Raw genomic sequence first — 22,556 nt, 5'->3', positions numbered from 1 at the left:
AAGAATTTCCTGAAATCCCCTTTGCCTGGACCTGCAAATGGCCCCAAGAATCTATGGGTGTTCCCCCTTCACTTTTTCCTCCAGTAGAAGCAGAAAGAAGTCATCTTCAAAACCACGGAACTTCAAAGAATAAGAGAATCCCATCCAAATATTCTGTAAACTGGATGCAAGAATGCTGCCACTTACCTTTGGGCAAACATCTCCCTGGGGTTTTTTTGGGAACCATTTCAGGTACCTGCCCAAAGGGATCCTGTGGATCAATGGTGCTACATTCTGAGAACACACTGGTAGCATCAGACTTCTGCACATCAGAACAAAGGAAAGGGGGATCATTTACCAAGACTCTCTCTCACCTTGGTCATACCTAATACCTAATTATACGACTTTCAGAGGATAAAGCTAGCTAGGCAAAGCCTTCTAGGTATGAGAGCTATCTGGAAAGTGTCACTCTTGTTGGGCCCTTTTCTAAATGCTCTGACCAGACCTGATTTCAGGAAGAATTCTCTAACTGCTCTCCCCTGGCTGAAGAAAAGCAAGGTGGATGACAACACAGTACCTCAACATTTTCTCCCTAAAAGTCATACTTCTGATCATCTGCCTAAGCCCAAATAGGGAGGAAGCCAGGTGATGAGAAGAAGGCTACTTCACTGGGACTGTAATTTTCAGCTACCTTAACTCCTGGAGTAACAGGTCTAGACCAGTGCCAGATTTTGCCCTCCAGGAGACATTTTGGCAATATCTAGAAACATTTCTTATTTCACAACTGGGGGGTGCTATTGGCGTCTAGTGAGTAGAGGCTATGGATGCTGCTAAACATCCTGCAGTACACAGAAGAGCCTACCACAACAAAATTATCCTGCCGCAAATGTCACAGGAGAGAGGTTGAGAAACCCTGGCCTAGGCCTTTTCTTAAGATCTGATTCCAGCAGTTTGCTCTGCACTAATCTTGATACTTTTCCATAGTGGCCGTCTCAGAGAAGGTGTATGGATGAGCCACATATTCCTTCTGGGGACACCCTGGGAAAATTACCTTTCGGGAATTTTGTTCTAACAGAGAAGCACCATCTTCAGAGAACACGTCAATTTCCACACTTTGAACTCCTGGGCTGCTGGACTTCTTGGTCTCCTGGTGGAGTTCAGAGGCCTGACACAAAGAAGCCCAGAGTAGAATTAATATTGCTCCTGGACATCTCTCTTGAGATGAAACAAGTTTGAATTCTATTTGGTTTTCTGTTTGTCATGAAAATTGTAACATTATTACTCTTTTTCTATTTACTTTTTAAAACTGCTCCTGGAAAAACTCAACATAAAATAATTCTGGGAAAACTACTATAGGAAAAAGATAATGAAACTTACTCAGAAGTCATATAATTAAAACAATATGGTTTTGGTCCAAAATTCACCAAATAATTCAGATGTGAAACTTACTGTATCCTTTCAGCTCAATGGCTAAATAATAAATTATTTGATAAATGGTACCGATATAATTAGCTATCCCTGAAGAAATACTACAATGCCAGTATACAGTAAAAATAAAATCCATAATCATTTGATAATCCAATATAAAAGTAGAGGAGTAAAAATGTTAGAAGAATCATTTGGAAAATAAATTTTTTATCCTTTGGGGTACAGAAGGTGGCTTGGCAAAATAGAAAACCAAAAGGCATAAAGAAAAATATATCACTACATAAAAATGAAAAATAAATTTTGTCTGATGACTTGCAGGGATATCCAAGAAGGATGTTTGAAGTCATCCTAAAATCTGTGTGAGGGTTCCTGTGAATCTGACATTGTAAGGTCATAATTTAAGAACACTTCTCCCTTTTGAACACATGCAATGACATACACACACGCACACATGCACAAGCATACACACAAAAAACAGCTAGACATATCTGTGGACCAGACACAGAACAGAAATATAAAGTAGTAACCATTTAAAGCACATAGCAAGTAATGGTGACTAAAGTGCCCATGTGAGGGAAGGAACCACAGCTATGTCCAAGGTTTGAAACTTTGGGCTGGGTTGAAGTTCTCTCACTTAAGAGAGAAAGCCAAAACAAGCTGTGGCCAATGCTTGGAATTACAATTATACAAAGCAGTGTACATAAGGAGGCAGGAGGAAGTACAGACTCAGAAACAGGACCTGAGCAAAGGTGCCCACTGGTTCAGTGACTGGATGTGCACTATGTCTCGTATCACTATTAGACAAGAATCTCAAGTTGGCAATATAAGACTTGGTTCTGAAATGGATGCCCTAGAAAGGTCTATTAAAGACATGACAGAACTTGGATTGCAAAGAGGTTGACAGATCCTTCCACTAAAGGTGAGCTTTCAGACTAACACTGCAAAATATATAAATAGACAAAGATAAAATAGTGGTCCCTGAAACTTAACTACTGGGAGGTGAATTTACATAAGGACAAAAGAGAAATTAACATAATAATCTGAAAATGTTATTAAAATTAATAAGTTTAGGATTTAATAAAAAAGATATATGGAGTTTCACTTGATGACAGTGTAAGAAGCTCCATGGACAAGTTCCCCATGGACATGAAATAAGCATAAGCAGTGAAAAATATTTTTAAAAACTCATTTAAATTCTCTGGAAATAGTCCTAAGGGCATACAGTAAATGAAGAAACATGTATTCAAGAAAATCCGCAAAATTCAGTAATAAAAACAGGAGTCCATGGCACTTGAGGCATGATCAGCTCTATCGCTCCCCACTCCTCAACTCAGTTTCATGGAAGCCCCACTCTAGGTGGATGTGACCAAAAAGATGGGGCTCCCTCTACTCTCAGCTCCCAATCCAGGGATACGTATCTCACCAGGAGGTGTAGGTCACCAGCTTGTCTCATCCCCTTCAACTCTGAGTTGAAGAGGCTAAATTCCTGGTGAATGTGGCCAAGAATTTGTGTTCGCTCTTTCAATTCAGCCTCTATTGGTAGGACAGAGACTCTGCTTCAGGTTCAACAGCTTGAGAATACTGGGGCCCTGATCACCCTCACCCCAGGTAGTTTGTATGGCGGAGATTCCATGCATGAAGAGGGCAACTGAGAAAATGAGAGGCTACTGCTCCTCTGAGTATCTGGAGCAGTGGCTAAGATATTTGCCCAGGGTGGGAAGCAATCCATAAGAAACAAGAGCTCTGAAACCCTCCACAAAAGAACTGACTTTATTTGAAACACAAATTGGGGAAGTTCTAGCCTAAAGGTGCTCTTGAAAACAAAGGAGATTTTGATGGTAAGCAAATAAGAAGAGACCCATAGCTTTTCTTCATTAAAGGCAACAAATAAACCACAGGTTAGCAAGTTCACCACAGAGAACCACGGAAAGAGATAGCCAGGAAGAGTCTTCCCAGGGTTGGAACAAATCTCAAAGGCTAGCCTTAAAAGTACTCCTTCCCAAATTTAATTAGATCAGACTATGGAGCAGTTAACGCCCTGTCGCATTGTCAAAAACAACAGAGTAATTAGTGGAGCCTAAAAATTGAGTGTGATAGCAAATGAGGAAGACAGATTAACAGAGAGATCATGGAAAGACATAATCAAAGGGAGCCCTGCTAAAACAACTGTCACTGTGGAGTGACTATGTACAAACCCAAGACTGTGCCCTCTGAGGAGTGACATCCATGACGTGTGGGGGGTGGAGGGCAGGAAGAGCAGGGAATAGATTTCACTAAAATAGTCTACCCAAGTCACCAAACAAATAAGCCCCAGAGAGGAGAGAAGGGAATCAGTTCCAGAGTTGCTACAATAAATTAGTTAAAATGATCAATTTTTAACAAAAATTATGAAACATGCAAGAAACAGGAAAATGTGATCCATACACAGGAAAAAAGCAGGCAACAGAAACTGCCTGTGAGAGGGTCTAGATGTCAGAGTTAACAAAGAATGCAAAGCAGTCATTATAAATATTTCTGGAAAACATAAAAATAATATTTAGAAAAGGATGCTATGATGACAATGTATAATCAAATAGAAATGTCAATTAAAAGAGAGAAATTATTTTAGAAAATGGAAATTCTGGAGTTGAAATGTACAATAACTGAAATGAAAAATTCACTAGAGGGAGCAGGAGTACATTTGAACTGGCAGGACAAAGAAACAGTGAACTTGAAGAGGGATAAATAGAGATTATGCAATCCAAAGAGCCCACAGAAAAAAGAAGAAAGAATACTTAAAAAAAACTCAGAAGTATGTGGGACACCCTTAAACACGTCAACCAGAAAGATAGGAGGGAGAAAGAGGAGCAGGAAAAAAATACTCAAAGAAATAAACTTCCCAAATAAGACTGAAAATATTAATCAACACATCTAAGAAGCTCACAGAATTCAAAGTAGGATGAACACAAAGAGATCCACACCTAGACACATCATAGCAAAATTGCTGAAAGCCAAAGATAAAATCTTGAAAGTAGCGAGAGGAAAGTGGCTCATCCATATACTAGGGGACTCCAATGAAATTAACAGCTGATTTCTCATTAGAAATAATGGAGACTAGAAGGCAAAGTGCTGAAATTGAAAAACAAATGTGAACCAAGATTCTTTTAAATTATTTTTATTTTTATTTTCTTTTGCAGAGGAAGACTCACCCTGAGCTAACATCTGTGCCAATCTTCCTCCATTTTGTTTGTGGGTCACCGCCACAGCATGGCTGATGGGTGATGCAGGTCTGCTCCTGGGATCTGAACCTGCAAACCTGGGCCGCCAAACCACAGCGTGCTGAACTTAACCACTAGGCCATGGGGCCAGCCCTGACAAATAAGATTTCAATATCCAGCAAAACCATCTTCCAAAAAATGAAGACATGGGGCCAGCCCTGTGGCCAAGTGGTTAAGTTTGTGCGCTCTGCTTCAGTGGCCCAGGGTTTCAACCATTTGGATCCTGGGCATGGACATGGCACCACTCATCAAGCCATGCTGAGATGGCATCCCACATAGCACAACCAGAAGGACCTACGACTAGAATGTACAACTATGTACTGGGGGGCTTTGGGGAAAAGAAGAAGAAAAAAAAAGATTGGCAACAGATGTTAGTTCAGGTGCCAATCTTTAAAAAAAAAAAAAAATGAAGGTGAAATAAAGACATTCCCAGATAAACAAAAATGGAGAATTCTTTGCCAGCTGACCCACCTTACAAAAAATACTAAAGGAGATCCTTCAGGCTGAAAGCAAATGACCTTAAATGGTAATAAAAGTCCACAGAAAACAGCAAAGAGCACAGGTAAAGGTAAGTATGCAATTATAAAAGATGATATAAATGCATATTTCTTTTCCTTTCTTCTCTTAACAGATTTCAAAAGAAATTGTGTAAAACAATATGTTTAAAATTAATGTATTGTTAGGCACATAACATATAGAAATAAAACGTATTTGATAACACCAGCACAAAAGAGTGAGTGGGAGAAAAGTTGTATTAGAGTAAGGAAATGACACCTGAAGTTTATTCAAATTCACAAAAACAAATGAAGGGAGCCACAAATGATAAACAAGAAAATTAATAAAATAAACTCTATAAATATATACTTGCTTTCTTTTCCTTTCTCAGCTTCTTTAGTAGACATATAATTCTACAAAGCAATAATGCTAAAAATATTATTGGGCTTTTAACATACAGACATGTAATACATACAATAAAAAATAGTACCAAATGGAGGAGAGGTAATAGAGCTTTATATGAGTAACGTTTCTGTATCTCACTGGAATTAAGTCAGTATAGACCAGACATCACTTCTAATAAGTTAGATGTATATGGTAGTTCCCAGAGCAACCAATAAGAAAATAACTCAAAAATACTGTGAAAAAATTGTGAAAGGAATTAAGATGTTACACTAGAAAATATTCAAATAATGCAAAATAAGGCAGTAAAGAGGAAAAGAGGAATAAAAACATGAGACATATAAAAAACAAAAAGCAAAATATTAGAAGTAAATAAACCAGATTGATAATAATATTAAATGTGAATGGGTTAAACAGTCTAACCAAAAGGCAGAAATTGTCAGACTGGATAAGAAAACAAGATCCAATTATGTATTGTCTACAGGAGACACATTTTAGGTTTAGAGATACAAATAGTTTGAAAGTAAAAGGATGAGAAAAGATACCATGCAAGGAACAACCATAGGAAAGCTAGACTGACTATATTAACATCAGACAAAATAGACTTTAAAACAAAAAAATCTTCTAGAGATAAAGAGGGACATTTTGTAATGAGAAAAGTGTCAATACATCAGGAAGATATAACATTTATAAACATTTACGCACCTAAGAGAAGAGCCACAAAATATAGGCATACTTTGTTTTATTGTGCTTCATTTTATTGTGCTTCACAGATTTGTGTTTTTTAGAAGACCCTCCACTAGCAAAAAAATTATGACTTAATGAAGGCTCAGATGATAGTTAGCATGTTTTAGCAATAAAGTATGTTTTAATTAAGGTATATACATTGTTCTTTTAGACATAATGCTATTGCATACTTAATAGAATACAGTGTAGTGTAAACATAACTTCTATATGCACTGGGAAACCAAAAAGATACATGTGACTTGCTTTATTGTGATAATCGCTCTATTGCAGTGGTCTGGAACCAAGCCTGCACTATCTTGGAAGTATGCCTGTATAAGAAACAAAAACTGACAGAAGGGAAGGGAGACAGAGACAATTTAACAATAATGGTTGGAGACTTCAATAACCCATTTTCAAAAGTGAATATAACAACTAATTAGAAGATCAACAAGGAAACAGAAGACTTGAACAGCACTATAAATCAATTATATCTAACAAACATCTATAGAACACTCAAGCCCAAACAGATACACATTCTGCTCAAGTACACATGAAACACTTCCCAGATAGACAACATGCTAGGCCATAAAACAGCTTCAATAAATTTAAAAGGATTGAAATTGTACAGAGGATGTTCTCTGATAACAATGAAGTAAAATTAGAAATTAATAACAAAAAGATATTTGAAGAATTCACAAACATGTGGAAATTAAACAAAACTTTCTTAAATAACCAACACGTCAAAGAAGGTATCACAAGAAAATAGAAGAGACTGTAAGATAAATGGAAACAAAAATATAATATGCCAAAAATTGTTGGATGCAGCTAAGGCAGTGCTTAAAGGAAAATTTGTAGCTACAAACATCTACAATAAAAAAAAGAGAAACATCTCAAATCAATAACTTAGCCTTGTACCTTAAAGCACTGGAAAAGGAAGAGAAAACAAAGCTCAAAGCAAGCAGAAGGGGGCCAGCCCCATGGCTGAGTGGTTAAGTTCGTGCGCTCTGCTTCGGCAGCCCAGGGTTTTGCAGGTTCAGATCCTGGGCGGGGAGCTAGCACCGCTCATCAAGCCATGCTGAGGTGGCATCCCACATGCCACACCTAGAAGGACCCACAACTAAAAATATACACAATTATGTACCGGGGGGCTTTGAAAGAAGAAGGAAAAATAAAATCTTAAAAAAAAAAAAAAGCAAGCAGAAGAAAGGATATAATAAGTATTCAAGTAGAAATTAATAAAATAATAGATAAAATTAATGAAACCAAAATTGGTTATTTTAAAAGATCAGCAAAATTGACAAAACTTTAACAAGACTGATCCAGAGAAAATAAGAGAAGATCAAATTACTAAAATCAGGAATGAAAGAGGGGACGTTATTATCAACCTTATAGAAATCAAAAGGATTATAAGGAAATACTATGAATAACTGTACATCGACAAAAATGGATAAGTTCAATGAAATAGACATATTCCTAGAAATATAAAGCTACCAAAACAGATTCAAGAAGAAATAGAAAATCTGAATAGCCCTATAACAAGGAAAGAGACTGAATTTACACTTTTAAAACTTCCTGCAGAGACTTCCAGTTTCTGGTTTGACATGTAAGAAGCCTGGAGGCCTTCACCCCATCCTAACAAGTAAAAAGCTGAACAAACTGGAAAATCAACAGCTCTTCCTATATCCATAAGAGAAGTGAGGACCAGGACAAACCACGGCCCCCAAAATTGGAGAGAAAGCCAGGAAAATACAGAGAATCACAACTTACCAGAGCAGAAACCCATGGGCAAAAATCTCCGTGGGAACCAGTGCCAGGGTAGGGAAACCTGAAGTATAATTAACAAATTGCTGGAGTCTCAGTGTGGACAAGTCTAAGAGATAAAAGCTCTAGGGGACAAGGTTATCAGGGGACCCCTATACTTTCATGAGTTTTACCTCTTGGAGCTCTACCAGATTCTCACGGTGACTATCAGAGACAAATCCCCTTGCGCTTCTGGCAGGAGGAGCAGAAAGGAAATCACTTTAAAATATGCGAGAGCATTCTGTTCTTAACGACTGTCCTCAAGAGAAACTAGTCAATCAGAGCCTAACCTGGAGGGGTTTTATCAGGGCCTAACTGACCTGGGTCAAGGGAAATACCCAATTCCAGTCAGCTCTCCATTTCCATGTGGAGAGAGGGAAATACTCAACTCCAGCCCACTCTGGCCATTCTGTCCCACCTACGGGGATGAAGGTGGACTGCAAAGGACCGCGAAGTTCACAGTCCAGAGGCACAGGCTCACTGAAAGACTGAGACTTAATCACAGGAATACAGAATGCTCCCATTCCTCCCACACCTTACCAACACATTACCAAAGGCCTGTTTGTAGCAGTTCCATCTACCTAGCACATCATGTCTGACTATGAAGAAAAAATTATAAGGCATAAAAAAGGCAAAACCAAATAAAACAGTTTGAGAGCAAGCACCAAATCCAGACTCAATATGGCAGAGATGTTGGAATTATCAGACCAGGAACTTAAAACAACTATGATTGAAAAGCTAAGGGCTGTAATGAATAAAGAAGATAGCATGTTTTCTTAAACACAAGCAATTTAAGCAGAGAGATGGAAATTCTAAGAAAGAATAAAAAAGAAATGCTAGAGATCAAAAGCATTGTAACAGAAATGAAGAATGCCATTGATGGGCTTATTGGTAGGCTGGACACAGCTGAAGAAAGAATCTCTGAGCTTGAGGCTATCTCAATAGAAACCACCAAAACTGAAAAGCAAAGAGAAAAAATATGGAAAAAAAACAGAACAGAATACCCAAGACCTGTGGGGCAACTACAAAGGTGCAACATACACATAATGGTAATACCAGAAGGAGAAAGACAGAAATGAATAGAACAAATATTTGAAACAATAATGACTGAGAATTTTCCTTACAACGCTATATGTCAATTATAATTTGTAATATGATTTGGTTGGACCTTGAGGACATTACGCTCAAGCGAAATAAGCCAGACAGAGAAAGACAAATACTGTATGGTATCACTTATATGTGGAACCTAAAAAAGCCAAATTTGCAGAAACAGAGAGTAGAATGGTGGTTACCGGGGGCTGAGGGCTGGGCGAAATGGGGAGATATTGGTCTAAAAGTACTACTGCCAATTAGGAGATGAATAAATTCATGGAATCTAATATACGGCATTTTAATTATAGTTGACAACGCCGTGTTATATACTTGCAAGTTGCTAAGAGAGTAAACCTTAAATGTTCTCACCACAAAAAAGAAATAGTAATTATGTGACATAATGGAGGTGTTAGCGAATGCCACAGTGGTAATTATATTGTAATATATAAGTATATCAACACATTGCATACCTTAAACTTACACAATGTTATATGTCAATTATATCTCAAGGATAGAGAACAAAAAGATACAGAAGAGGAGGAAGTCTACTCAACTCACTTGATGAGGCTCATACCAACCTGATACCAAAACCAAGCAGACACATTACAAGGGGAAAACCCAGGGATGTAAAATCTTTAACAAAATATTAGCAAATTGAATCCAAATGTATATAAAAGGATAATATACCATAACCAAGTAGGGATAATCCAAGGAATGTGTAGGTGATTTAACATTTAAAATAAATGAGGAAAAAAGCTGTGATTATCCCAATAAATATAGGAAATGCATTTCAGAAAATTCAATATATATTCATGATTTTAAAAAAAAACCTCCTAGCAAACTAGGAGTAAAGAGAACTTCCTCAACTAAGATCTTACTTAATGGAGAAAGACTTTATGTTTCTATCTAAGATTAGGAGAAAGGCGAGGTATATACTCCCATGATTCCTATTCAACATTATACTGAAGGCCCTAACCAATGTAATAAAGTAAGAAAAAAACCCATACAGATTAAAAAAAAAAGTAAAGCTGTCTTTATTTACAGATGAACTAATTATATGCATAGAAAATTCTAAGGAATCTACAAAAAGGTATTGGAATTAATAAGTCAGTTTACGAAGACTGCAGGATACAAGGTCAATATACAAAAGTCAATTACATTTCTATATACTAATAATGAACATTTGGAAATTGACATTTTAAAAATTACATTTACAATAGCATAAAAACATTAACTATTTACGGAGAAATTTAACCAAATATGTTATGACTCATACACTGAAAACTACAAAAGACTGCTAAGAAAAGTTAGGAAAATCTAAATAGGCAGAGAGGTATACATGTTCATGAATCAGAAGACTTAATGTTATTAACATCCAATTATCTATAAAATAATCTATATATTCCATGTAATCCCAAACAAAATCCCAGTAGTCTTTTCTATGAAAAGTTGACAAGCTGATTCTAAAATACATAAGGAAATGCAAAGGACCCACAATAGCCAAAATAAATTCAATAGAGAACAAAGTTATACAACTGGCTTTCAAAACTTATTATAAATCTACAGTAATCAAGAGAGTGTGGCATTGGTGTAAAATAGATATATATATCAATGAAACAGAATTAAGAGTTTAGAAAAAGATGTATATATAGCCAACTGACTTTTGACAAAGATACCAAGTTGATTCAACGGAATAAAAACAGACTTTTCAATATACGGTACTAGAATCACTAGATATATATACAGGGGGAAAAAAGACAACTCATACCATATACAAAAATTAAACTGAAAGGGATCACGGACTTGAATTTAAGAGTTAACCTAGAAAATTCTCAAACAAAACGTATGAGAAAATCTTTGCAACTTTGGCTTATACAAAGATTTCTTAGAATGAAAACAAAACACATGAACCATAGGAGAAATATTGATAAATTATACTTTACCAAAAGTAAAAATTTCTGATCATTGAACGATACCATTAAGAAAATAAAAGGTGAACCACAGACAGAAAATATATGCAATATACATATCAGGCAAAGGATTTGTGTTCAGAATATTAATAAACTCTTAGAACTTAATAATAAGAAAACAAATAGCTCAATAAAAAGACAGTAGACACTTCACCAATGAAGATATATTATGCAATATCATTAGCAGTGAAATAAAAATTAAAACCACTACAAACCCATTAGAATGGTTAAAAATTAAAAAGGCAGACAACATCGAACATTGGCAAGGATGTGGAGCAAATGGAACTCCCATACATTGCTGGTGGGAAGATAATATGTTACAACCATTGTGGAAAATTCAGGAATATACAAACAGCAATGCTGCATCCAGAATGAAGTCCGTAGTTGTTTATTTAGGGCATCCATCACCCTGCCACTCCCTGGCAGCCCTCACCTCCCACCACTCCTTACCTATGAGCCCCACACTTGTCCCTGAAGAGACTGAGTTTGTTCCCACCACTGTCTCTTTTTCTATGCTCTTCACTTCACTTTCCACACACTCTCTTTCCTCACCTTTCAGCCGATCCACACTCTATATTTCTTTTAGGGCTCAATCAAAGGCTCTCGATTCCCCTGTTGCTCCAGCCCACTCTGATCCTGTTTCCCTCTGAACTCCTCTGACACCTCCCATCTGTGCCACGTGTGCAGGACCATGATGAGAACCAGCCCTGGGAAGTGCATGTGGGTGTTGAGGGGCAGCCACCACATTTTATACCCTTATAACCCCCGCACAGTGCTCAGAACAGGGCAGGCAACCAGTGCCCCATGACAACTCTAGCTTTGCATGACTGCTAAGTCTATCTGTGAACCTTCGTACCTGTTTTCCAGCCTCAGGTTGTGTGAAAGGTTGTGCATTATTTTCATCAGGACATTCAACATCATCATCTTCCTCTTCAGCAAGTGGGGCCAACCAAGTCCGATCATACTCAACACTCAAGGTCTTTGGTGCAGAAATTAGTATACCAAACTCTTCCCACGTGTCTGGGCCCTTTTTCATCTCTGTGACCAGGGGGATGATGTCTTTGCTCTCTGCAGCAGAGCCTCCTGTCACCTCTTTTTGCTCTGGTAAGTTTTGCCTCCTGTACCACTTGTGACAAAAATGCTCAAGATTATGTAACACAAAATAAAAAGCCCGGCGGAACCGATCCAGGGCTAACTGGACTTCGGTTTTCCTGGTCTGTCCTTCCAAGCTTCCACCTCTCTCCTCACTGCTGAAGGAATTGAGCAGCAAGGCAATGAAGAGATTGAGTACCTGGGAAGGAGGCAGGGACACAAGGAGAATGGAACATTTAGCAAAGGAAAGGATACAGTAGGTTTCCAGAACAACTTTTCCCCAAGACTCAAAACAAAATCAAAAGAGAGTTCTATGTCCTTCTGTCTCCCAAGAAAGCTCATCTATAGAATAAATAAAAGGAGAGAAGATTGAGGAAGTAATAGAGACAGCAAGATAAGACAAAAGAAAAATTGAAATTAAAGAGTGCAAACAGCCAAATCACATTTATCTACATATAAGCAGCATGTATTGTAGACTCTGGAAAGGAGACCCACATGGCAAAATCGAAAGTGTATATTCCTTGGGGATCAGCCTGAATCATGAGCTTGGATTTTTGTTGGAATTGCCCACAGGGATATGGGTCTTATGTCTAAGACTGCTGTGGAGTCCACTCCTGTTTGTGCAGGCTCTTTAGGTCCTGCTGCCCAAAATGCAGTGAAGTCTTGGGGCTGAGCTGGAGGGATCTGAACCAAATCTGCAACTGTTTTGTTGAAGCATATATGACTTTAAAGGCAAATCATCCCAACAGCTTCCTACTTTAGTTTTTTGCTTACACTTAAAAACCCTCCAATTTATCATCTTTACCTTCTTAAACTCCCTTGTTTGTGGCTCTCACCAGCTCAAAAATATACAACCTTTGAAGAGAGGGGTTCTTTCCATGTGAATGGGTCTAGTCACCCTTCCTCAGCTTCACCATGAGAATGCCCAACTCTGGTTCTTTGCTCAGTCTCTCCTCTATTTGCTAAGTTCTCCTTGATTCTTAAGTGCCCTTCTCAAGCACTGTATCTTCCACAAATCCTTTCTTAATGCTCTCTTCCCACTCACTTTGGTGATATCCTGTTCTTCTGAACTTTTTTTATCACTTATTGTCTATCTACCTCACTTATCAGGTACTCAAGATAACTTTGTGTGTGGATAGTTAATTATATTTGCATGATGGCCCCAACTTGATTCTGAAGATCTTGTGCTCAGGTATCCTTGTGTGTCTGCTGTCTCTTCATGCCCTCACTGGTGTACATCTAATTAGCCTCTCCATAAATATCTACATTTCCAGCTGCAAGTAATAGACTCAAGGCAGCTTACACAAACAGAAAAGGTAATGTAATAAGTTTGAAAATAGATCAGGGGCCAATTATGACACGAAGATAGGTTTGTTCTGTCTTTTCACTCTACCTTCCTCAGTGTGCTCTCTAGCTTAGGCTAGTTCTCGTCATGGTCACATCATCTCTGCAGTTCTGCCAGAAGTCACAGTCATAAAAAGGCCAGAAGAAGTATAAGGACCATTTTTTCTCTCATCCCTTCTTTTTTTAAATAGAACAAGAGGTCTTCTTCGGTGAACATCCCTTTACACCCTACTGACCAAATTAAGTCACAAACTTCTACCTCAGCCAATCACCAGCAAAGAGAATATGACTATCCTAGAATAATCGCCTGGAGTAGAACAGCTACTGGGGCATCAGTCAACATGAACACTATCTGACAAGGAGGTTTTGTTTCATGCTTATTACACTTTCCACAAACCAAATTCAAATGCAGATTTTTAAATATTATATAATAAATTTATAATATTATATTTAGAATAACAATTTTCACCAGTGAAGTGCTGCAAAAAAAGCTAATGCATTTGTGAAGTCTATGTATTTAAAAAAAATCTAAGACACTCACCACGAGTTTTCCTATCACCATGATCAACAGAAAGACAATAATGCACAGTGACGGATCAGCTACTTGCATGCATTCCCACATGTTTTCAATCCATTCCCCACAGAGGATGCGGAATACCACCAGAAAGGAGTGGTAGAAATCCCCCATGTGCCAGCGTCGTAAACATGGGACTGTAGGAATACAGGATTTTGTATTTCTTTTTTCATAACCGAATTTAGAGCCAAAAAGCTGCATGCCAACAACCGAGAAAATAAAGACCACAATGGCCAGGACCACAGTCAGGTTTCCAAGGGCTCCAACGGAGTGGCCAATTATCTTAATCAGTGTGTTTAAAGTTGGCCAGGATTTGGCTAACTTGAAGACCCTCAGCTGTAAAAACAGACAATAAACAAAAATGGAAGAAAAGCCAGTTAAGGACAAAGTCCATCTGCTCAGCTATAAAGCAAATGACATGTTCCCAAACCACAGCATTTATGACTTTCAAAAATCTTTTCAAAGCCAAATCAATCCTAAACATGGTCACCAACTCCCTGTCCCAAACTAATACTTATCTGTATCGACTTTTTGTGTTAAAAATGGAAATATTTTATTCTAACATTTTCTTAAATGATAAAGACTTTGGGATCATGATGGTGAAATCGAGTATATGTATTTATTATATAAAATGAATGTTTTAGAATCCTATTTAATATACCAGGGGTCGAAAATATGGCCTGAGGGCCAGATCCGGCTCATTGCCTCTTTTTGTATGGCCTGAGAGGTAAGACTATTTTTTACATTTTTTAAATGGTTGGAAAATAATCAAAAGAAGGATATTTCTTTGTACATGAAAACTGTATGAAGTCCACATTTCTGCATCTGTAAATAAAGTTTTATTGGAACACAGCCATACCCATTTGTTCTCGAATGTCTACAACTACTTTTGTGCTACAATAGCAAAGTTGAATGATTTTGACAGAAACCATATGGTCTGTAAGGCTGAAAATATTTACCATCTGGCCTTTTACAGAAAAATTTTGCTAATTCCAGCATTATATATTCCAGGTCACAAGTTTAAATCTAAGTTTTATAACAAAGATGAGAGTAATATGACGTTTTGTACCTAGGAGAGAAAAGGCAATCAGCTACTCAAGACATGCACACTTTTTCCAAGGAGAAAATTTTTTCATGGAACCTTACAGACCTTGCAGGAGACAATAACCTTAGAGAAAATACAGCAACTAGCTTCATAGGTTATTTCTTATAGTAACTTTCAATATAAAGTGATGATTCACTCCAAAGTACAATCCTGTTAAGTACCAGCTATTCATTGTTGGAGTGGAAATATTGCAGGTCAGTAGGACTTATGTCTCAGGAGAAGGACCACCACTGTCTACTCAGAGGGGAGTCAGAGGCATATCAGGGAGAGACTGTGGTTCTGTTCTCATACACAGACAACAGACGCCACAGAATTCCTTGCCTCGGAGCATGGCTATAATAAGCCTAAACAATTGTAAAGCAAATACAATTTTGCTCACCCAAGGCCAATAAAACTTTAAGAGAGTAGCCTAATAATGCCTTACTTTGAGCAGTGTGATCTCCTAACATATCCCAAGTACACGCTTAGATAAGTGAATCAAAAGTCTTACTCTGCAGGCTTAGAAATCCTATCCATGTCAAAAAGAAAACAAAGTGAATCTTTGAAAGAGGACAAGAGGCCACCTTTTGTGGTGTCCCAATTCCCCTCTCAGATGTGGTTTCTCTATAGCTTTTTATCTATACCTCTCATGGGATCTGTCACAGTCTACTTTGCCTCATGGTCATTTCTGGCCCTGTCTTACATCATCCCTGGACTGCAAACTCCTTGAAGACAGTACTTTCCTCATCTTTGAGCCTTCCCTCATGTCAGCTCATATCGGGCACTCTGCAGAGCTTGCCAGAATGCCTCCAATAGTTAGTGGATGGAGGGCAAAGACTACAGAATAGGAATGTGGCCCTGGCAGTAGTGAGGAGGGACCTTGTGAGATAGGACCTGCCAGCAGCAGCTGTCCCCCTCCTAGGCTCTGTAGTCTTCATTCCCTTGGTGAGCCCAGATGTGAGTGTGCCTGACTCAGAGCTCTGTGGGGGAAGAGATCATCAGAAAGGTCATACAAAGAAAGAAGCAGAGTCCAGACACTGAAAGACACAATTTTGCATCTGCTTGCCTAAAGAGTCGTTTTGGGGGTGGTGGGAAGTAGGGGTTCAGCTGAGAGAAGACCTTCTTGGACTCCCAGGAGTATTAAAGACTTAGGTGGGAGGAGGAGTGCAGTAGATTCTCGGGTCAAGGTAAGATAAGTTAAAGTTTAATCTAAAATAGCCATCGAACTCACTCAAGTGTCTTTTCAATACTGGCGGCTAAGTGATTCAGTAAAGTAAGAAAGTAAGTGCCTTACCACTCTTAAGGAACGGAAAAATGGCCATTTTTGTTTTCCTGCAACTATACTATTCATCACATCTGCAAAACTCAGAAGAGCGACGACACTGTCAAAAATGTTCCAGCCTCGGCGAAAGTAGTGGTAGGGATCGAGCGCAATGATTTTAAGGAACATTTCTGCCATAAAAACACCAGTGAAAACCTACAGTGAGACAAAAAAGAATGAGAAAAGGAAGCTACCTCTCTTGGGAGATACACTTTGAAGAATGACCCAAAGGAATTACAGGTCACAAAGCAATAAAATGCATTCTCACGGTTGGCACAGTATACCCCCAAGTCCGTGAGGAAGAACCATTTATGGCTGCAGCATGAGCCTCACTCTGCCTTTGCTCCTTTCCACCCATCTCCGTGGTGCCCATTCCAATGTTACCAAGCTCACAGACATCAGGATGAAGAGTAAATATTATTTCCCATTCTGTTGAAAATAAGGCAAAATTGGGTTCTTGGTGGATAGCACAGTGATAGGAAGTGTCAAGCAATTTCTCCTGTGAATTCTCTTTAAAATATCAATAAAAACTCCAAAATGGGGGAAAGTACACAACAGCTCTGAAAACTAAAGATAAATGTCCTCTATAGACCAGAATCCAGGAGGAGTTCACCTAATTTCTCAATCTCAGCACCTTGACCAGAAAAAAATTAAAAAGAGGCCCAGAGCAGAGAATAGAAAAACACTACCAGGGACAGAAAAATGTCTGTGAACAATTCAAGATATAGGAGAAACTCTAGATTGGTCATGGTTGAAAGGAAGATTAGTGAGTTGGAATATAATCCCAAAAACTCATTCAGAATATACGGCTCATCATTCCAGATCAAAATATTAGAATTAAGAGGGGTGGAAGTTACAAAAAATGCTAACTTATGTGTTTTCCATAGGCAAAAATAATTTTTTTGTCTTTGTCTTTGACAATTAGATGCAGACTTAAGGAATTTTCAAAATGTTGAATAAGTAGTAGCCAAATTAAAAACTAAACCTATATTCTATATCTTTGCAGAAGGTAAAGCAAAGCACTTCCTCATAGCAAATAGCACATTCTCTATGACACACACACAACTATACAGAAATGAGAAAAACAATACTACAAAAATAAAAAGGTAATATAAAAAGGGTTAAAGACTTTAAAAATGTTGTCAGTTATAAAACTCTCCTTTACAGTTCTGAAAAAAAATCCAAAAATGCTTAAATCTCCTTATTAAAAGAAACACATGATCTGTTTTTATAAATAATTCAATGACTTACTATTTACTTTTTTTAAATCCCTAAAATAAAAAACGCAAGTTAAAATAAAACGGTTGGCAAAGATAAATCCAGGAGAGGCAAATAAAAAGAAATTGAGGGTGGCAAAGAAGTTTTCAAGCTTTTATCTATCTTTTCCCTTTAAACATTGCTGCCTACCCCACTCAATGCCACAACCAGGGCCTAAAGGCACGCCTGTTCTACAGGTATTGCCTGTTCTAGTTAGTTGTGTGGGACTGACCCCGGCCTCCTTGGATCTACTCCTCCTCCTCCTATCTCCTTCAGGCTTTAGGTGTCTAGCCCTACAGCCTCCCTAGATGCCTTGGGACCATTCACTTTGCAGTCTAATTCAACTGCTACTTATGGCTTCTTGGGAGTTCCATGTACTCCCCTGATTTGAGCAATCCCGAAGCCTGAGAGTCCATTTCCAACTCCAGACCCACAGAACTCCACAGTCCAGCTTAATCCTGGTCCACCCATCAGAGGAGGGAGGCTTGGATGTGTTCTTTGGAACTCAAGGCTCCAAGGCCTCCCTCCACCACCACCATGGGGGCGCAATAGATGGGATGGCTGCCACCTTTGTATTCTGCATCTGGGGAATGGGGAACATGGAATGAAAGCACAGGCTATGAGGCCAGCTTTGCATGTTTCTCGTCAATTTTCAGGAGCCAGGGTGCATGTCCTCAGACACCGACAATGTCCCTGTGCTTCCTTCTGCCTCTGGAGAAAGTTAAGAAGAATGTCACTTAATTCATCAGCTTCTGACGCCTTCACCTCAGCACCCAGGAAGCCTAGTCAGTGGGAAATCTGAGAGGGGGCTGTTGGCCATTTCTCACAGTTTGATCAGCAGAGGAATGGATGGACAGACCGCTTTTGCCATTGGGAAGCTTTGTTCAGGGAATGACTCTGGGTTCTTTGGGTATTCTCTGAAACTTATCCAATAACTCTACCCACCAGGAGGTGCTGAAAGATGGATCTGCTGACTGTTGAGGCAGAGACCATGGCCCTGAGGGCACAACATTCTGCCTCCAAGTGAAACAACACCATCAGCCCATTTCTGGAATACCTCAGCAGGAGGCAGTTGAATACACTGGCCAGGAGTCCAGAAGACCCCAGGCTGTTAGAAGGTACTGCGTGTGTTAGGTTTATCATGCAGCATGGAATCAAATCCATCTCATGCACACAAACAAGGCACTTCTTCCCGAAAGCAGTAGGCAGAAAGGAACTTAAATGCAGATTGTCTTTAGGAGAACCACCCTGGTTTTGTACTGCAGTCCCACTGTACCCTTTCTCCTCCTGGGAGGGATGTGCGACTGAGGGTGACAGGTGTGTATCTCCAGTTCTACAGCATCCTAAAGTTGATGCATAGAAGCAGCTCTGTGGACCAACTCCTGATTCAATAGGTACAGTGGGTACTCATCAATGTAAAAAAAAAGAACTAAAAAATACATGCATCCATCCATCTCTATATGTGTATAAACTACCTGGAAATACTCTGCAATGCTAAAAATGATCATCCTTGCTAGTAGGACCATAGGAAATGAGTTTCTTCTCTGTATTTCCCTTCTTTGTATTTTTCCTTATGCAAAAAGTTTTTTTTAAGGCATGCATTGCTTTTTAAATTGGAAAAATAAAATAAACTTTAAGAGGAAAGAGTTAGGCATTCTGGTAAGATTTTTAGCCCATTAACTCATTAGCTAATTCTAGTAACACATTCAGTGGATAATTATTCGTTATTTCTGCTATTTGGGATATTTTCCCTTGGGGAAAAAAATGCCTTCTACAGGAACTATGAATTAAAGTGAACAGTTCCTGAAAAGTCTGCTCCCCATCTTAGTTTTCCCAATTTAACTGAGACTAGATCCATGCAGTGAGAGACACATCGAAGCAGCTCAAGTCTGGAACCAACCCCACCCCTACCCCACAGGCTCCACATACCCCCTCCCAGGAAAGTGTACCTCCCACAGCTGCCAGGCCCTGACTCACCTTTCCAGGGGGATAGTACTTAGTAATGGCATTTGTGACAAATGATGTCATCAATATCACCAGGGACCATGGGCCTCTGGCTATGGTTAACGTTTTCTTAATTATTCCAAATAGTTGACCTTTTGAGACGTCTACTTGCTCTGGCTTACCACTGGATAACTAAAAAGACACTCTAACATACTGGAGGGGCCAATGTAGGTCCCACGGAAAATTACTGAACTGGGTAAAAACAAAATCCTGACAGTCATCTTTTCCCTCTAGTCCCCCTAAGGGGAACAAAGGCCTGGGTTGCATTAGGCCACATTCACAAAATGTTTAGACTTTGAAAGAGTTATGATTCAAAGTTTGAAATACGCTTATATTTTAAAAAGCCTAAAGTTACCAAATTCCCTGTATTCAACATCGTCTCAAAAGTCGGGTCCATGTTGTAATGCTCCATGGCCAAGAAGACAGTGTTGATTATGATGCAGATGGTGACGGCCAGCTCAGTAAAGGGGTCAGTCATCATGGTTTTCAGGGCCTTCTTAATACGAAGCCACTGGGGGCTGCAGTCCCACACGAGGTATTTGGATGCCAGGTTTTCCCCACATGGGAGGCAAGGTTCCTGGGATTTTTCTAGTTCTGGAGAAGAAGAATGAAAGAGCAGTTGAGGTGTTAGCTCTGAACCAGTCTGGCTGCTCTTTGAGTGAGTGCATTCCTTCCTCCATCTTCCCTAGGGTCGCTGTGAGGCAATGTAATCAGTCAAGAAGGGCATTGACTGGTGTAGCCAGATAGGTTTCCCACATATAGCTTCCATGTGGTATAGTCAAGTACATCATGTCTTTACACTTATATTGAGCGTCTGGGAGCTGGGCTGCACTGTTAGACATACAGATGAGGAAGTCAATGCTGACTGGCTGTGAACCCATGAGGGAGAGACACACAAGCCCAAGTCATGTTCACTCAAGGCAGACCATGGTGACAGCTGTAACAGAGGCACAAGGAGCTACCAGGGCTCAGGGGAGGGAGAGATATTCAGGCAAGGCCATCTATACGCACTGAAACAAAACGCACTCAGTTTGTTGAGTTCAGGCCATAAAGCAGCTGCATCCTTGATTTTTCTGATACCATTTCAGAGGACTCATGTAGGCCAAACAAGGTGATGCAATAGGCTCAAAAGTGCTAAGGGACCCATTTGACCCCATCCTTGCAGGGACTTGAGTCCTGCCCTTCAACACCAACCCCTTAGTTGAGTTGCTGTTACCTGCTATTAATCAAGTCAATCAGATGGCTCCAGACTATCTACAAAGGTCTTCTATTGTCCACGCCAGATTCCAAACTCTGACTTCAATGAAAACTGCCACCTACTGGAAACTTCTATGTCTTCTCTTCTTTGGCTATCATTGTCACTGAAACCTCCTGTGACTACCTGGCCTGATCGGGAGGTTCCATTTGTGCTCTTGGTCCCAAATCCTATCCCAGGTCTAGCCGGTTCCCACACTACCCAAGTGCTGGCTCAGGGTGGACCCACAGGGAAGGCCCACTTTTTCCAAACCACTTTTCTTACATGCTCCAAAGATGTGTAGGAAGTCACTCTTTGTAGAAAGTACAGTTAGTTGCAGAGGGCTTCTAGGGGCTGGTGACAGGGAGAATGGAAGGATATCATTGAAGTTACGCTCTCCCTTGGGCTGGGAGGCAGAACTTACCCTGCACAGTGATGGTGAGGATACTGACAGCACTCAGCGCCCTCTGCCTTTGGATGGGGTCTCCACGCTCATCACCATGGTCCAGTGACAGATTCTGGGACAGTCGTTTGGTTTGTTCTAGGAGGTGTGGCTGTGAGAGAAGGCACAACGGACTTTCTAAGAGAAGAGGCTTTCTCTCCTCAAAACGTTACAAACGTCTTTGTTTCAATACCACATGCAGCAAAGATGCTTAATATTTTATATAGGCTGATTCACTTCAATGTCATGGCATGCCAAATGTTCAGCTTTCTAATTCATATTTAATAAATAAGAGAAATATGGATTGAACATTCATATTTCTTATGTATGTACCTTTGTAGAGTCTTACCTACAGAAATTTTTTTTCTCAAAATTTTCTTTCTCAGATTTGTTCATTGTCAACAAAGAGCAAAAAAATTTTACAAAAACTAACGAGCAATGGTTCAGGGTAAATAAATGGTTCAAGCAATAAAAAGGCTAATTTGGAAACAACGTTTGCCAGGGGTGGAAGTGGGGAAGAAGTTTAGAAAGGTGGATTGGGGCCAGAGAGCGAAGTGCCTTGAACGACTGCCTAAATAGGTTTTAAAACAGTCAGAAACTAAAAAGAACAGTCAAAATAAATATCACAAAATCTATACACTAAATCTCAAGCACTCTCTCAGGCTACGCCCAAGAGCTTATTGACTCTCATCTCACCTACAAATCTAATGTCTCTGGAGACTAAAGGACATAAGCCCTTAGCTATCCAGAAAACTCAGGTCCAGATGGTTTATTTCCCCAAAGTTCTGATCAACCAGGGCCCCAGAGGAGACCAAATAGCTGATGAGCTATTTTAAAGACAGCCTTTCTTTTCTATAGCTATTTCTTGTTCTAGTTAAAGAGAAAAGACACTTTATGTTAAGTGTCTGTGTCTCTGTCTATTGTTTTGTGGAAAAGGGGAAAACTTCCAAAATATTAAAAAATATTTGCAGTCTCTTCAATATGTGTGGTCCCTCTCCCCACCCCATTCTCGGGCATGCACATCCACCTTCTGCCCACTTCGTCTCCCTTGTTCT

At 39.3% G+C, this 22,556-nt stretch overlaps 1 protein-coding gene across 1 annotated transcript in view; it reads right to left on the bottom strand.

The window, feature by feature from the left end:
- The window catches only part of SCN11A (sodium voltage-gated channel alpha subunit 11), an 84,657-nt gene that overhangs the window by 29,748 nt on the left and 32,353 nt on the right, over positions 1-22,556 (bottom strand). Inside the window, exons 12-18 of the mRNA XM_014859596.3 lie at positions 21,484-21,613; positions 20,181-20,419; positions 16,538-16,720; positions 14,127-14,495; positions 12,006-12,440; positions 1,031-1,144; positions 187-301 (exon numbers count right to left, since the gene is read on the bottom strand). Coding sequence (XP_014715082.2) covers positions 187-301; positions 1,031-1,144; positions 12,006-12,440; positions 14,127-14,495; positions 16,538-16,720; positions 20,181-20,419; positions 21,484-21,613 — 1,585 coding nt within the window. The remainder of the gene's footprint in view (positions 1-186; positions 302-1,030; positions 1,145-12,005; positions 12,441-14,126; positions 14,496-16,537; positions 16,721-20,180; positions 20,420-21,483; positions 21,614-22,556) is intronic.

This window comes from Equus asinus, chromosome 21 (assembly GCF_041296235.1).
Source record: "Equus asinus isolate D_3611 breed Donkey chromosome 21, EquAss-T2T_v2, whole genome shotgun sequence".
NCBI classification, from domain to species: domain Eukaryota; kingdom Metazoa; phylum Chordata; class Mammalia; order Perissodactyla; family Equidae; genus Equus; species Equus asinus.
The sequence above is the reverse complement of the archived record's forward strand: the minus strand, read 5'-3'. Positions and strand labels throughout refer to the sequence as shown.